This window comes from Salvelinus fontinalis, chromosome 4, assembly GCF_029448725.1.
Source record: "Salvelinus fontinalis isolate EN_2023a chromosome 4, ASM2944872v1, whole genome shotgun sequence".
Lineage (NCBI taxonomy): Eukaryota > Metazoa > Chordata > Actinopteri > Salmoniformes > Salmonidae > Salvelinus > Salvelinus fontinalis.
The window spans coordinates 22,556,541-22,574,725 of NC_074668.1; the positions used below are offsets into that span (position 1 = coordinate 22,556,541).

At 40.2% G+C, this 18,185-nt stretch overlaps 2 protein-coding genes across 2 annotated transcripts; both read left to right on the plus strand.

Moving 5' to 3' along the window:
• The first annotated feature begins 799 nt into the window (after positions 1-799).
• Positions 800-10,263, plus strand: LOC129853361 (malectin-like). Its single transcript, XM_055919313.1, has 6 exons — positions 800-1,010; positions 1,377-1,626; positions 2,663-2,841; positions 3,067-3,243; positions 4,864-4,921; positions 5,247-10,263. The coding sequence occupies exons 2-6, from the start codon at positions 1,422-1,424 to the stop codon at positions 5,492-5,494; spliced, it is 867 nt and encodes a 288-aa protein (XP_055775288.1). The 5' UTR covers positions 800-1,010; positions 1,377-1,421; the 3' UTR covers positions 5,495-10,263.
• A 567-nt stretch (positions 10,264-10,830) lies between these two features.
• Positions 10,831-15,852, plus strand: LOC129853362 (protein unc-119 homolog B-like). The gene is made up of 5 exons (XM_055919314.1): positions 10,831-11,167; positions 11,353-11,466; positions 12,083-12,185; positions 12,723-12,895; positions 13,220-15,852. The coding sequence occupies exons 1-5, from the start codon at positions 10,930-10,932 to the stop codon at positions 13,330-13,332; spliced, it is 741 nt and encodes a 246-aa protein (XP_055775289.1). The 5' UTR covers positions 10,831-10,929; the 3' UTR covers positions 13,333-15,852.
• The last annotated feature ends 2,333 nt before the right edge of the window (positions 15,853-18,185 follow it).

The following is an 18,185-nucleotide window of genomic DNA, read 5'->3' on the forward strand; positions in this document are numbered from 1 at the left end:
CCAGAGAGCCCTCATATAAAATCTAAGCGTCAAATGTTACTACGGCAACGTTATTTGTTCATTCATTCTTTTTGACAAACCCAGAGTGCACTGCAAGCACGCTGCGTTGGACTCTCCTGATTGGCCAAAATTTCAGACATCAGTTGCGTTCCAGGTCGTCCATATTGTAGTAGCGCTGCGCCGGTTATCAGATCACAAAATGCCTGAGAGGGGGTTTTATCTTATCGAGAGCCCCGTTGTTTCGTATCATATTAATGTTCTTCCTGAGAAGTTAGACACTTCTCCTGACATTGTGAGATCGGATCATCTGTACAGCACAACTACAATAAATACGACCTGGAATAGGGCCATTGCATTACAGTCGTTTAAACCCTTTTTTTTTAGGAAATTGATATCACTTTCGTCCTTCAAGTTTGCACAAAATACATCGCATACATGTGGACTGCAAATGTCGTTTTTATGAAATTCGTATATACATTCTATTCTAAATGTTTTCTTTTCGAAGATGAATACAATTACGAATAACTCCCATTTGGTGTAATTGTGTGTACCTTTCACCTTCTGCATTTTTCCAACTAAACAGCTTTGCATCAAACAGACCCTTAGCTCGTTGATATACAGTGGTGGTATGGAATTGAATCCGATGCATTTCTATGAATATGCTAAACTCTCTCACTCTATATATATATATATATAGCGTCAAATATTTATATATATATATATAGAGAGAGAGATTGAGATACATTTTTCAACTAATGCCATGTGATTGGTTGTCACTTCAGTCATTCACTCCCTCTCTACAGTGAACCAGCATGTTCACACCCTCTCTCGACTCAGCCTTCATGCACTGTGTGTGCATCGGAGGAAATCAACGTCAGTCATACCGGTTTGGCAGAGAAGACTAAACGGTCATTGCTGTTAATGAGAGCTGCAGTGTAGATTGTGGACTATTCGATTTACATCTAGAAGCAAACAGGCATAGAAGAAAGTTGCACCAAAGATTTTGCAACGTAAGAACCTCATATTCCGCTAGAGCTTCTGGGAACGTTGATGACCGAGCAATAAGTCAGCTAGCAAGCCACATAGATAGCTTTTAGCTAACAGATAAGACTACTATACTCTAGCTAGTTATAGTGAAGGCCAACGAGGCTGTTCGTTTACGTGAGAGTATTTGAGATTTAGCCATGTTTAGTGTTTGCGAACATTTGCCAGCTGCAACCATTCATCAGTCATACTTGGCTAATGTTAGCCAGATAGCTAGCTACCTAAATATATTTGACTAACGTTACCTTATCTGGGGAGGGGGTGGGAGGGTTTTGTGCTGTCATTTATGCTAGTTGGCTAGCTAGCTACAATTGATGCCTTCTCTCACACAGCTTCCTTGGGCCAACTCGTGTGTGTCTGCTTGTTCCAAGCTGTGTATGGCAATGCGGCGGGTAACGGTGCCATTGGTCGCCGGGCTGGTCATGGTGGTGGTGTTGTCGCTGCTGGCTGAACACTGTTGGGCGGATGGTGGGGGCCTTGCTGAACGAGTTATTTGGGCAGTGAACGCTGGCGGGGAAGCTCACACAGACATGCATGGCATTCATTTCAAGAAGGATCCATTGGAAGGAAAGCTTGGGAAAGGTGAGTATGTAGGCATGGCTGGGTCATCAAAATGGCTCTATTAGATTACTATTCCCTGTTAATAATAGCAAATGTGACTGCTAAATTGAATTGAACGCTATAGGCAGCTAGTCTGTGTGAAATTAGCTACATTTGTAGCCTTTTGGCTGAAAGCAAGTGAAAGATTTGCTTCTGCCAGAGGGTGATCATATGGTTGTAGAGATGTGTATTTCTCGGTAAGAAGATATTTCAAGCTGACTCATGCATTGTTTTGACTTCTGCTATTTAACCGATTTACCCAATGAATAGTCAGTATTAGTAGTGCTGTTTGTTGAGATTCTCCTTCTAAAATGAACCATCTCATGGAAGAATAGTAAACTCAACTGTAATGTTTGTTTATTTTATTTTTATGTAACATTTAACTAGGCAAGTGATAATGACTGATATTCAGAAATGTATTTATTTCAAATCAATTGGAAACTAATAACATGAGCAGTTAAAATAAAACTATATTGAGGTAAAGGATATATTGATGACATTTCTTGTTTGATGTATTATAGCCACTATGCTTAGTTCCTCTGCATGTTCATAGATTTTTTTTTTAAACAAACTTCATTCTGAAGCGACATTTCATATTGTTTCTGACATCCATCCCAGTAAAACTAAAGACCAAATGGGTCTGTCTGCAAATAGAAACCAGACAGTTAAGGAAACATTGACACTTGACACAGGTATATCGCATCTCACTTGCCAGAACAGATAAGTCATGAATATTTTAACAATCCAAGCTATGGTTAGCCAGCAAGTTTGCATTTCACGTTTTTAAAATGACCTTATCAGCCAAAAATATGCATGTGCTATTTTCCTGGTTTTCACCATTTGTGTGCAAGTACAGTAAATAAATGTATGCAGCCATCACTATACTGTTCCAGTACATGGGTAAGCAAATGGGCTTGTATTATGTAAGCTTAGGCAAGGAGTGTGTTGGGTGGATATGTGACAGAATTGCTTATAAATCGACAACATAGTGAACATTCTACTCTGTATTTCCCTCTAGCTTCAGATTATGGAGTGCGTCTGCCCATATTGCGCTCTAGTCCCGAGGACCAGATTCTCTACCAGACAGAACGCTACAATGAGGATACTTTTGGCTATGAGGTGCCGATTCGTGAGGAAGGAGACTATATACTTGTCTTGAAGTATGCAGAGGTCTACTTTGCTCAGTCTCAGCAGAAGGTACCACTCAGCTTTCCAATCAAATCATCAAAATATGTTTTCAGTTTAGATCTCAAAGTTATCACTACTGTAAACAGTAAGTCATAGTAATGTTATTCTAATTTCGCAGCAAATAATGTTGTTCAACTTAGATATTGATAGTCTCCAAAAAAAGACAGTTTCCAAAAGATGTTTTATTGCAAGTTAATTTATTAGTAATATATAAATACCTTTGACATTCTACAGGTATTTGACGTGCGTCTTAATGACCATGTGGTGGTGAAAGATCTGGATATCTTTGAGCGGGTGGGTCACAGTACAGCTCATGACGAGATTGTGCCATTCTCCATACGCCGCGGTAAACTGAGTGTCCAGGGAGAGGTATCCACCTTCAACGGCAAGCTCACTGTGGAGTTTGTCAAGGTGTGTTGACACGACCGAAGTGTGTCACTGCTCAATGTTTTCTCCTCTCCTGACCCATTTAAAAAATATTTTTCAGATGTGTCCTCAAATTAAAGTCGAGCACTAAAGTGATTACCTGCACACAACTCTGAATGTACAGTCGTGGCCAAAAGTTTTGAGAATGACACAAATATTCATAACACTCCAGCCTTGAGTTTTGACAAGGCTGGAGATCACTCTGTCATGCTGATTGAGTTTGAATAACAGACTGGAAGCTTCAAAAGGGGGGTGGTGCTTAGAATCATTGTTCTTCCTCTGTCAATCATGGTTATCTGCAAGGAAACACGTGCCGTCATCATTGCTTTGCACAAAAAGGGCTTCACAGGCAAGGATATTGCTTGCCTGTAAGATTGCACCTATATCAACCATTTATCGGATCATCAAGAACTTCAAGGAGAGCGGTTCAATTGTTGTGAAGAAGGCTTCAGGGCGCCCAAGAAAGTCCAGCAAGCGCCAGGACTGTCTCCTAAAGTTGATTCGGCTGCGGGATTGGGGCAGCACCAGTACAGAGCTTGCTCAGGAATGGCAGCATGCAGGTGTGAGTGCATCTGCATGCACAGTGAGGCGAAGACTTTTGGAGGATGGCCTGGTGTCAAGATGTGCAGCAAAGAAGCCACTTCTCTCCAGGAAAAACATCAAGGACAGACTGATATTCTGCAAAAGGTACAGGGATTGAACTGCTGAGGACTGGGGTAAAGTCACTTTCTCTGATGAATCCCCTTTTCGATTGTTTGGGGCATCCGGAAAAAAAGCTTGTGAGCGCTACCATCAGTCCTGTGTTATGCCAACAGTAAAGCATCCTGAGACCATTCATGTGTGGGGTTGCTTCTCAGTTAAGGGAGTGGGCTCACTCACAATTTTGCCTAAGATCACAGCCATGAATAAAGAATGGTAACAACACATCCTCCGAGAGCAACTTCTCCCAACCATCCAGGAACAGTTTGGTGACGAACACTGCCTTTTCCAGCATGATGGAGCACCTTGCCATAAGGCAAAAGTAATAACTAAGTAGCTCGGGGAACAAAACATCAATATTTTGGGTCCATGGCCAGGAAACTCCTCAGACCTTAATCCCATTGAGAACTTGTGGTCAATCCTCAAGAGGCGGGTGGACAAACAATAACCCACAAATTCTGACAAACTCCAAGCATTGATTATGCAAGAATGGGCTGCCATCAGTCAGGATGTGGCCCAGAAGTTAATTGACAGCATGCCAGGGCAAATTGCAGAGGTCTTGGAAAAAGAAGAGTCAACACTGCAAATATTGACTCTTTGCATCAACTTCATGTAATTGTCAATAAAAGCCTTTGACACTTATGAAATGCTTGTAATTATAGTTCAGTATTCCATAGTAACATCTGACAAAAATATCTAAAGACACTGAAGCAGCAAACTTTGTGGAAATTAATATTTGTGTCATTCTCAACTTTTGGCCATGACTGTATGTTTGTTTAATCCTTTCTCTGTGTCACTAATCTTTTTTTTGTGCAAATAATGGTAGGACAGTGTTTCTCTGTATGTTCAATTGACACATGGCTTTATCTCTGCTGTGAACTGATAACCTGCCCTTTGTTTTCTTAGGGTTATTACGACAACCCCAAGGTCTGTGCTCTGTATGTGATGAAGGGGACATTAGATGGTGAGCCTCATCAGACTATTAACAGGAGAATATTCATTAGTGCCAGTGAAAAATAGCATTTTCTAAGATGTTGTCTAAATAATTCTGAAATTATTTAAAAAAAATTGTTGTATTACAAAATGATTGCTCTCTTTTTTAACTCACATTCCTTTTCAATAACATTATTCATTGGCTGCTCAAACAATTAATTGTATGCACAATCCAGTCTAAAGACATCACACCCTCTCCTCAATGTCTTACCTCTAAGTTCTGCATGAAATTAATTTCACTCAACCCTATCTTTAAACCCATGATCTCTCCCATCTCTATATTTTCTGCATCTCAGATGTACCAAAACTTCAGCCTCACCCTGGACTGGAGAAACGTGAAGAACTTGAGGAGGAGGAGGAAGAGGATTCTGAGGCAGGAGAGGAGGGTGGTAAGAAGAGTACCTCGACAGCTCCCAAGTACAGGGTCCAGTCAGGCCCCAGAACACCAAACCCGTATGCGGCCGACAATAGTAGCCTCATGTTCCCTATCCTGGTGGCATTCGGGGTGTTCATCCCTACACTCTTCTGCCTCTGTCGGCTGTGAGAATGTAAAATAGAGGGGGAAACAGAACATGATGGACAAGAGACTGAAGAGGGAGGGGGGGGGGGGGCAAGGAAGAGACACAAGGAAAGTCAAGGCAAATAGACAGGAGTGAGCACGAGAGCCAATGGTGATAACAGTGGACAAAAAAGAGACAACAAATTTGGAATGCAGGGCAGGTGACAGAATAAAATGCCTTCCTCACTGACTTTAAGGTCACAAAGAGAAAAGGGGATGGAGAAAGTGAGTTTGTGTGTTGTACATCTTATACATTTCCACCATGTTGCACATTACCACATCGCAAAGACATGATCTCGCATGAGACCGGATTGACCACTTTCAAACCAGGTTTGTCTTGTCTTGCAGGAAGAGGCTGGGACTATACTGAGGGGTGCTGAAATGTGATTAGCTGTCCCTCTTTATAGACTAGTATGGCTTTGGATTAGGTGTGGCTTGAAGTGAATGCAGATAGGCTGCTATGCTGATCAACAAAAGTCAGGCCCATTATTTAGTCAGATGATACAGGAGATAATATCCAGAAAATGTATTGATTCTTACAAATTTGGAAATTGAAGATATTTTGTTTTAGAGAATGCGTGTTTGGTGGAGATTGGAGGGGGCAGTGGGAGATGGTTGCCAATTAGGCTTTTGAATGTTTTTGCTTGCTCTTTTTTTACTTTATTTTTGGGCTTGATTATCACCAAACTTGCTAGTGTTGTAAAGCTACAATTTATTTGAGCTTTTGATACAAGCTGTGCCATAATTTGTTGAGAAACAACATACTAATAATTTCAACAAGTCTGTACTGTTACAGCCTCAGCCTATTCCATAGCGGAGAATTGATGTTTCATGTGCTGTTTGAAAAGAAGGCTGATTGTGTTTTCACGTCTAAGGAGGGTTTCACAATTATGTTGCATAATGTGTTTTAAAATGCATGTGTACCTCCATGGGACTATACCATGCTGTGCTGTTTCATATAACAATGCAAGTTTCCTCAAATGTGGTCACAGGTAGGAAGTCCACTTGTTGTGCTGGCATGCATAACTATCTGTACTAGCAGGTACCTTTTGAGACAGCTATACTATAGAGTTATCAGAAATTGCAGGGTAACTTTTTCAGCCACTTGTCTTCCAGTGCTTGAAATTAAGGGCGTCCTGTTGTCCCTGGGACAATAAATGTCTACGGTTCAAAACGGACTTAAAAAAGCAATGAGGCTGATAAAACAGATCAGACCGTTTAGCTTAAAATGTTGATTAAGTATTATTTCTTCATATTATAAGCTCAACAATGTGCACATGGCTGTGCTATGTGGGAAGGTTCCAAAATGCAATTAGCGGTGAAAACAGTTGCCAAAAGTGCACTGCACGCGTGAGTGGTTTCATGTGACGGAGATAAAAAAAAAAATATTTGTTAGAAATGAAGAAAGAGGGGAGATCTAAAGATGCATCAACTAGCATGGGTTACTTATATGACTAGGATTATTCCTTTGGCTGCTCGACAATAAAATTTAAATAATGTGAAAACCAATCGAACATTTGGCATGTTAGGTGTTTATAAAATAATTACTTCAACATTTCTATGGTTGTATTTTGGCTAGGCTACTTTTAACAAGGTAAGCCATGCTTCATAAAATAACATAAAACATCCAGGTTTTAAACAAGTTTATGGTTAAATAGTTAAAATACTGACCACCACTGCTCAGATTCAAGGTGGGTGATGTGTGGTGCGCAACAGGCACTGTCCTTCACTCTCTGGTCTTGTGACCATTTGATCTGAACAAACCGTGCCTCAAGCCTTTAAACGTTAATGTTAATTTTCCTTCATTATATTTCTCAAAAATGACTGGTGTTTGCCTATATTTATGTAATTAACAGTCTCATTAAAGTTTGGCTACATTTTACGGAGCCTCCCTCATGTCAGCATCGGTTTGGACATGAAGCTGCAGCCAATATGCATATCACCTAGACTTTGACATGTAGGCTTTTTTTTATTTATGTACATGGAAAAATAGATTTGAATGTTATTCCATTGTTGGCCCCTCTGATTTAATTCTGATCTGAGTAATTGTTTGATATTGTGCTTTAAAAAAAAAAATTGTCTATTCAGACAACTCCAAATCTATATTATTATTCTCTACCTTTTTTTTTATTTTACAATTTTTTTTGTCCCGGACAAGAGGACAAGCCTTAATGTTCGAGCCCTGGAGTGTTTGAATCCTTTGAGGGTTTACATGGTATTCAATCACATTTATTAAACCCTCTAACTTGTATGTGTTTTCCACTTAACGGTACATTAGCTTGGTTTGCATCTGGTGAAAGGCCACCTCTGAAAGGTTATGTGAAATAGTACAGAGTGATTTAGTTAGTTGCTTTGCCAACACTGAGGGACCTGGTAATTAAACAAATTCTCAAGCGAGTGGGACAGGTCCCGAATCAGGAACATGTCTGAATTGTCACAGAGATGCATGTAGTGTAGTCCTTTGTCATGGTCACTGCCTTTTCCATTCATGACTGTGCATGCCTTCTTTTGATTCACCAAAGTGTTTTGTGTTGTAGAATTTTGTTCTATAAAAGTCCCAGTAATCCTCTGTTCATAGCACTGTGATTGATATAATTTAGTTTAACTCACAATGTTGGTGCTGGAGTAATGATTAAGTACTAGGTCAAGATATAACGTAAACATCAGAAGTTATCCCAATACAGTGTGTCATTAGAATGAATAACCGGAAGGGCTTAAGCATTTTTTTTGTATTTATTTACTATTTATGTAAAGTTCTCATGGAAAAACTGCTGGATTCTTTTAGTATATTGGCATATAAATGTAGGACTTACAAGTGTGTGTGTGTCAGCTATCCATGGCTACACAGCTACCAAGAAGGTTAGAAAGTGAGGAGTTAGAAAGAACTAGTTATGTTACACATCTTTTGCTAAGGCCAACCAAGATTGTTAGTGGTAGCCTAAATTGAAACTGTCTTTGAGTAGAAATCTTAAGAGCAGCCTTCTTAACAATTATTTTATTGCATTCAATTTGGATTATCCCAGAGAAAAGTGTTTCTAAAAGCCAGCTCCCCAAATTAGTTTGAAAAGTGTGCAATCTGTCAAATTAACATGATGTATAAACAGTGGGCTTGCACCAGTCTTAATTATGATCTATATTTACTGTGCACGTGTGATTATCTATAGATGTGTGTACATGTTTCACTATTGGGAATATTTTCCCTCTTTCCCATCTCTCCATGAAATTATATTTTTTTAAGTTTAGGCCAGTTTATTATTATAATTTTTTTGTCTGCTCCCTCTGATTCCTTTCCAAAGCTGTTTTAAAAAACTTGCCTTAAAGTGGACGGCAGCATTTTGTTATTACTAATCTCTAAGGTGTTCCACGGACATCCATATGTCCTTCAATACAGTTAGCCTGGAGGTCACTAGCTGCATGTTTCCATTGTTTTAGTGTGTCTAACTGCCTCTGTATCAGGAACATAGCTCTTTCCATGAGGGACAAATCTTTTACCAAGCCTATTACACTTGCCTCTCCACACTTGTCATTGGTTTTATACTTGCTGAATACTTGACAAATAGATGATCCAGGTGTTTTAAATTCTCTCTCACTCTTGTGGTTTCCCCCTCCATGTTCAATGCTGGTGGGGAAAAAAACAGCAAGGGAGAGGTTACAATACTTGGTCAACTGATAGTTGTTTGGCTTGTTTTGTATAAAAAATACATTTAAAAAAGAAAATCTGTATCTAATAAGAGAGAAGCACCTTTGTTACTTATTTGAAAAAATGAAAAAAAAGTTTATTTAATTCAGTACCAAAGTTATCATCTTTTGTTGGCTAATTGAAATCGCTACACAGTTGCGTGTGTATATACTGTAAGGTACAATATCACACTTATTGTAGTGTGACAGCGGTTATTTTCTCATCTAAATATTGTTATTAATGAGGTGTTTTTAATGGTTCGTTTTAAAGAAGACTGGTATTTCTGCTCGGGATAACTTATAACGGTGGCACTGTAGAAAAGAAAAGGTCTTGACTGACCGTACTGACTGTCAGGAAGAGAGGAGATTAATGAAGCATGGAATTTTTTACATTTATTGTATAGTTTAAGAAAGGGGTTTAATCTGCGATAATTTGCTTAATGACTAAAGGATTTGTAGCTTTTAATTTTTTCTCAGGATCTGTTTTGTTTTACTTTTTACCAGGATGTTTTAGTGGTGTGACTACTTGGTTTATTTTCAAAGCATTTGTCTGTCATTTGTTGTGTGTACATTTTATTTTAATTGAATCCCTGTTGCCTTGAATTTGAATACAGTTGTGCATTATCATTGTCAGCTTTGAGGTTCCTTTTTTTTTGGTGTGCTTTTGATTACTTCATTGGATGTTTTATTTATTTTTTGCACACCAAAGTCCTAGTGTGCAAAAATCCTAACCTTACTTGAGCTCACCTAAGATAAGAACCAAATACTTGCTACACCACTCTCCCATTAGCCCTACTGAGGTGCAGACGGAACAACCATACACTCTTGTGCAGTCCACACACAGTCTTATGAATCACAGAATGAGAGTGTGAATTAATTAGTGTGAATGTGAGAGAAAGCGATCAATGTCCATAAGGAATCCTACTCTACTTATTGATTTCTCCCACCCCATGTGGACTGATGGAGTCCTTTGAGATGCCCCCTCCATACTCCGTTGTGGCTCTACAAATAACATCTAAGTGGGAACTGCTGATAAATGCTGTCTCTTTTTTTAATAAATGTGCTATTTTATCTAACTGGTGTTCTGGCAAATGTTTTCCATATGATTTATCTCATGTTTTACTATCCTTGGGGTTATTGTAGTACCCCTCATGTAACTGAACTGTTCAACATGCTGTATTGAGATACTGTAGTCATAAGTAATGGGGAAACCCTAGAAGTAGAATGAGATTATATTTATATTGGGGAGACATGTAGAGGGAAATGACAGTAATGCAGATGAGAGATGTAAGAAGAGACGTTATATTTTATATAAAGGTAGTGCATGGGCAAATTACATAAGTATGGTCAAATTGCTCAATATACTAATGAAGTTGGACCATACTCAGCTGCGCGTTGAGCAGGACACAACGTTTTTGAACGTTAAGATAGAAATATGATATGTAGAACAAACATGTCTCTGACATGTAGCTCAAGGAATCATGTTGGCTCGATTCGTGGCATTTCTATCTGCAACTGAACGTGACCGCTGGTGTTCTATAACTGGAGTTCAATTTACTCGCTAGGTTTCTAAACAGTCCGCCCTACTGGTAACTATGGTAACCACCTAGCGTTTTAAGCCAATTACAATCGACTATTCTCAGCATATGTTCTCCGTAGAGACGCTTCGCCATCTTGAATTTAGTAAAAGTTGCAGACAGCCATAGACACAGTCTCCTTAACAAACACAAAACAACCAAGATATGAGCGGCTCTAACTCTCGAAACAAGACTGCAGCCACAGTCAAAGGACCGGACACTGATATCGGCCCAACTGCAAATTCAAGGGAGCGAAAGTCCGGTGGAGGTGTACTGAAGAGACTCAAATCGCGACGAAATCAAACCGATAAACAGCGGCCTGTTATTACAGAAGAAGAGCTAAGGGCGCTAGGAAGACACATCACACCGGACGAAGTCCTTGGTCTGCGTGCTGTTACACGGGGTATGTATGCCGGTGTTGATGGGATTTGGATAAGATTCAAGTTCATGTATTTTAGCTAACGTTCCCTTTGTTAGTGAACTAGCAAACTAAATTTGCATCAATGGTTTGAGGTAACCAAACAAAGCATCCGTCAACACACCAGATTCCCTGTCTGTATGTGCTTCTAACTACGAATTTCCTTCCAGATTATCTATGTAAACCTGAGGACAATGTCTACAATATTGACTTCACACGTTTCAAGATTAGAGATCTGGAGACTGGGACAGTGCTCTTTGAGATTGCTAAACCGCACAACTGTGGTAAACTCAAATGTCTTATCAAGCATGAAGTTTCAACTTTTCAACTACACTTTGGCGCAGCATAAATAGCTTGGATAGGCCACATCTTAAAGGTAAACTCAGCAATATGACATCATTATACACATTGGAGTGTATTCCTAATTATAGAAATCAAGTCCAGGTCACTGTCAACTTGAACAGGGCACCAGGCTCAATCTGTAAAACAGCCTAGTTGGAAAAACAACAGCCGAAGGTGCACTCATGTTATTAGGTTTGGGTGCCAAAACTAATGCTCAAATCTGCCACTATATTTTCTCTTTCCAATGAGGACTTGCCTCATTAGAAGGTATAAATGAGAAAGCCCATAGTCTTGGCAGATTTTAGCATTAGTTTAGTAAGCAGGAAGTTGCCCCGCTGTGTATGATGTAGTATCGCTAAGTCTACTTAGAAGGGCCCAGACCAAATTAATCGGTCTATTATTTCAAGTAAGGCCTAACACAAGCTAAGTTATTCCCTCTGTGATAATTGATGTAGTCCTTACACAAATGTTGTAGATACAATTTTAGGTTGAAATCAGAGATGACATGTTGACACTTATTTGGATGTCAATTACATTTTAATTCATGTTCTCTATCAGACCCTGAAGATGAGGAAGAAGAGAATGGAGACACCAGTGCTGGACGCTTTGTGCGGTATCAGTTTACGCCGGCCTTCCTCAGACTGCGGACTGTTGGTGCAACGTAAATCAGTGGATTAAACAGGAAACACCACATGCATTATCATTATTAGAAATCATATAACTCGTAGTTGAAAAACCACATACTGTGGTTATACTTAAATGTTTCATAATATATGTGCTTTCTGCTTTCCAATATGGCAGGCTTACCTCAAGCTCTAGTATGCTGTTAGCACCCTCAAATTCAGTTCAGGTCCATTGCTTATAACTCAGCAGTTACTTATGCAGACGAATCATGATCTCAGTTTCATGCTCAATTTCATTTGCTGGTGGGGCTTTGCAGCTCTGGCAACCAATCCAACTGTGGTTACAGAGAGGATTTGGCAGAGCCCTGACACCACACTTAATGCTTTTCTCCTGAAGTTGTTTTACATGGCTGGCAACAATACAATTGAAATAATCATCCTTATTTTTGACTTTTAGAAATATAGATGGTTAATGAATAAAGCTTCAATTCTAGTAGCTTAAGCCATTTCATGCAGTTATGTTCTGCATGTCCCTACTAGTATCTCAAGTGCCTCTCTTTCTTCCCTGCTTTCAGTGTCGAGTTCACCGTGGGGGACCGGCCTGTTAACAGCTTTCGCATGATAGAGAGGCATTATTTCCAGGATAAAGTTCTCAAGAACTTTGACTTTGACTTCGGATTCTGCATCCCAAACAGCTGCAACACTTGCGAACATATCTATGAGTTTCCCCAGCTCCCTGAGGACCTCAGTAAGTCTACTAGTAGTAGGAGCGCACCAGCAATGCCCCCTCTCACTTTGTCTATCATCTTTGTTTTAGCCTGTGTCCTACAAGCTAAAGTTCAGACTGGCCACAACATAGCTAGCCAAGTCTGTATACTATACACATCCATACAGAGCCAGTCAGGCCACTCAAATTATAAGATAAGTAATGTGGTACTAGATAGTCACATGGATCCCCATCAGGAGTAATTTACTGTAAGCCAGGCTAATGTACATTCTGCTGTTCCTTATGAAGTTATTTCCAAACTGAAATCCCTTGTTTTGTTTTTTTCCCCCTCTCTTTCTTATGAAGTTTGCCTAATGGTGGAGCACCCGTATGAGACCAGGTCAGACAGCTTCTACTTTGTGGACAACAAACTGATCATGCACAATAAGGCAGACTACGCCTACGATGGGGGCGAGTAGGGCCTGAATATTAGCGTCTTGTGTGCAATGCAACGCAGCGGTCACATTGCCCCAGAACACAACCACATTATAGCCCTTTTGGGAACAGGTGTATACTTCCTCCACTTCAGACATTCCAACAAACTTTACCAGCCCCAGGTTTGGGGAAACAGGACCATATCTGCCTTCAAAACAAGTTGATTGTTTATTTGTTACCTCGTACCCCTCTGTTGCTGGGACTCATAGGAGACTTGTCAATCACTCTTTTGTAATGTTGAACATGTTTTTCTTTTTATCTTTTTGAATGTTTTCACGTTTAAATGGTTACTTTTAACTTCTCTGGGATATGTTGGACGCTAACATCCCACTTGGCCAAAAGCCAGTAAAAATGCAGAGCTCCAAATTCAAATAAATTACTATAAAAATCAAACTTTCATGAAATCACACATGAAAGACACCAAATTAAAGCTACACTTGTTGTGAATCCAGCCAACATGTCTGATTTCAAAAAGGATTTATGGCGAAAGCACACCAAACGATTATGTTAGGTCAGTACATAGCCACAGAAAAACACAGCCATTTCCCCAGCCAAAGATAGTCACAAAAAGCAGAAATAGAGATAAAATTATTCACTAACCTTTGATGATCTTCATCAGATGACACTCATAGGACATCATGTTACACAATACATGTATGTTTTGTTTGATAATGTGCATATTTATATCCAAGTATCTCAGTTTACATTGGCGCCATGTTCAGAAATGCCTCCAAAATATCGGGAAAAATTGCAGAGAGCCACATCAAATAACAGAAATACTCATCACAAACTTTGATGAAAGATACATGTTTTACATAGAATTAAAGATACACTTGTTCTTAATGCAACCACTGTGTCAGATTTCAAAAAAACTTTACGGAAAAAGCAAACCGTGCAATAATCTGAGACGGCGCTCAGATAGAAACAACATTTCTCCGCCATGTTGGAGTCAACAGAAATACGAAATTACATAATACATATTCCCTTACCTTTGATGATCTTCATCAGAATGCACTCCCAGGAATCCTAGTTCTACAATAAATTGTTGTTTTGTTCGATAATGTCCATAATTTATGTCCACGTAGCTACTTTTGTTAGCGCGTATAGTACACATATCCAAACGTTCGCCTGGATCTGCGCGAGCGTCGGATGAAAATTTCAAAAAGTTATATTACAGGTCGAATAAACTTGTCAAACTAAGTAGAGAATCAATCTTTAGGACGTTATCATAAATATTCAATAACTTTCCAACCGGAGAATTCCTTTGTGTCTATAGAAGTAATGGAACCCAAGTTGATATCATGTGGATTGCGCGTGACCAGGAACTGGCTCTCTGCCAGACCACTGACTCAAACAACTCCCATCCGGCCCTAAATCACAGTAGAAGCTTCATTCAACGTTCTACAGACTGTTGCCATCTAGTGGAAGGCGTAGGAAGTGCAAACAGATCCATATCCCACTGGGATTTCAATAGGCGATGAGTTGAAAATCGTCCAGCCTCAGAATTCACACTTCCTGTTTGGATATTTTCTCAGGTTTTTGCCTGCCATATGAGTTCTGTTATACTCACAGACATCATTCAAACAGTTTTAGAAACTTCAGAGTGCAATAATATGCATATATTAGCATTTGGGACAGAGTAGGAGGCAGTTCACTCTGGGCATGCTATTCATCCAAAGTGAAAATGCTGCCCCCTATCCTAGAGAAGTTAATAAGTATTATTTTAATCTGTCTTGAGTTAGTTCAGTATTTGTTGCAATATCCTTGTTTTTGTTGGAATACATTTAGGCATATCTTGTGGGTTTGTGTAACTCTTATCAGCCTAATGATCTAATACACTCGTTCAAATTGAATAATATTAGTTTCAATTTCTCAAGTTGTCAATTTTTTCAGGGTTGCCATCTCCCTGGTGAAAGGCCACTCTGTTACCAAACGGCTCTACAGAGGGAATCTGGAACTTTACATGATCCCAAAGTGAATGTTGAATACTAGATATTTTTAGCCCGTAAGATGAACACTGGTTGAAGTTGAGCATGTTTTGTGTTATTTTGTCTATACAACAATAGTTGACAGATGGCAAGCCAATTACAACTGTTTGATACCACCTAATTTGATTGAACAAGTAAATACATTTTCGCTACTCATTGTGCTCTAGTAACAATCATTTTCCTTTGCTGTGTCTTCCCCCCTCAGATAGTGGGCTAAATATTCAGCTGTGAGACTAACAAATGCTCCATGACTTAGAACTCTTGCCTTGATGGAAGCTGTATTATTCATATTGGGTGTCCCATGTCACCTCTAGCTGTATATACAACCAATAATCCTTGTTGACTATGAGACATTTTTGTATTAACTGCCATTGGTAGTAAGTCAGACAGCACCCCTGGCCTTTTTAAGTTGTTAGCGTTTGTGACAGTGCTGTAAATTTACTTGTAGTGTGTTTGTGCCTGCTGGAGTGATACTGAGCCTCCCAACACTAAATTAAACCTCCCCGTGGGCCTTTGTATTCAGACTGTTAAATTCGAGGCTTTGTGTGTGTGAGAGAAATCCTAGTCAAGTCCAGCTGTGCTCCGCTACACATCTCTCCAACAACACTCATCAACAGTAGTCAAAAGCAGGCAGGAAGAGATTTTGTGAATTAAATATTTTTCAGCTATGAAATTATAACTACAGGTCAATGCTCAGTGGAAGGTATGATGTGATGATCACTTTCTAGACTTGTGATGTGTATTTTTTTATTTTTTATTTTACATTTACTGATGGAAATTGTGATGGCATCCACCATTTTAAATTCTGTATTTCTAATAGCTCCCTCAAATTGTTAAGATGTCACCGAAGAGAATAGCTGACGTTTTACATGCATGTAACCAATTGTGCTGTTTTTTTGGGGGGGGGTGTGTTTGTAACTCCAGTAAAAAAAATATTTTGTACATAATGTTGCTGCTACAGTCTCTTATGGCCGAAAATAACTTCAGGACATTAGAACTGGGATTACTCACCATGAACTGGAAGAAGCTTTTTCCTTTAACAAGTCCGACGAGAACGATATATACTGCTCTCCCGGGAACAGGCCCAGATCCCCGTCATTTGCCTGAAGAAAAGACAAGAGGAAGCAGATTGGTCTGCCTTTTGAGAATCCGTAGGCGAGCGAGTAAACTCCCACTGCCATCAATTAATTCTACTTGCTAACATGCAATCACTGGAAAATAAAATTGAAGACTTACAATTATCCTACCAACGGGAAATTAAGAACTGTAATATCTTACGTTTCACCGAGTCGTGGCTGAACGACGAAACGGATAATATCAAGCTGGGGGATTTTCAATACACCGGCAGAACAGAGAAGTTACGTCTGGTAAGACAAGGGGTGGGGTGTGTGTCTTTCTGTCGAAAACAGCTGGTGCGCAATGTCTAATATTAAAGAAGTCTCAAGGTATTGCTCGCCTGAGGTAGAGTACCTTACGATGAGCTGTGGACCACAATATCTAGCAAGAGAGTTCTCATCTATTATTCGTAGCCGTCTATTTAACACCATAGACCGATGCTGGCACTAAGACCGCACTCAATGTGCTGGATACCGCTATAAGCAAACAAGAAAATGCTCACCCAGAAGTGGTGCTCCTAGTGGCTGGGGACTTTAATGCAGGCAAACTTAAATCAGTTTAACCTAATTTTTACCAGCATGTCACATTTGCACCAGAGGGAAAAAATCTCTAGACCACCTTTACTCCACACACAGAGATGCATACCAAGCTCTCCCCCGCCCTCCATTTGGCAAATCTGACCATAATTATATCCTCCTGATTCCTGCTTAAAAGCAAAAACTAGAGGAAGTACCAGTGACTCGCTCAATACGAAAGTGGTCAGATGATGCGGATACTACGCTACAGGACTGTTTTGCAAGCACAGACTGGAATATGTTCTGGGATTCATCCAATGGCATTGAGGAGTTTACCACCTCAGTCATCGGCTTCATCAAGAAGTGCATCGATGACATCGTCCCCACAGTGACCGTACGTACATATCCCAACCAGAAGCCATGGATTACAGGCAACATCCGTATCGAGCTAAAGGCTAGAGCTGCCGGTTTCAAGGAACGGGACACTAATCCGGACGCCTATAAGAAATCCCGCTATGCCCTCAGACAAACCATCAAACAAGCAAAGCCTCAATACAGGACTAAGATCGAATCATACTACACCGGCTCTGACGCTCATCGGATGTGGCAGGGCTTGAAAACTATTACGGACAACAAAGGGAAACCCAGAGGTGAGCTGCCCAGTGACGCGAGCCTACCAGACGAGCTAAATGCCTTTTTATGCTCGCTTCGAGGCATTCAATACTGAAGCATGCACGAGAGCACCAGCTGTTCTGGGTGACTGTGTAAAAATGCTCTCAGTAGCCGATGTGAGCTAGACCTTTAAACAGGTCAACATTCACAAAGCCGCGGGGCAAGATGGATTACCAGGACATGTACTCAAAGCATGCACGGACCAACGGGCAAATATCTTCACTGACATTTTCAATCTCTCCCTGACTGAGTCTGTAATACCTACATGTTTTAAGCAGACCACCGTAGTCCCTGTGCCCAAGGAAGCGAAGGTAGCCTGTCTAAATGATTACCGCCCCGTGGCACTCACGTCGGTAGCCATGAAGTGCTTTGAAAGGCTGGTCATGGCTCACATCAACAGCATCCTCCCCGGATACCCTAGACCTACTCCAATTCTCATACCGCCCCAACAGATCCACAGATGATGCAATCTCTATTGCACTCCACACTGCCCTTTCCGATCTGGACAAAAGGAACACCTATGTGAGAGTGCTGGTCATTGACTAC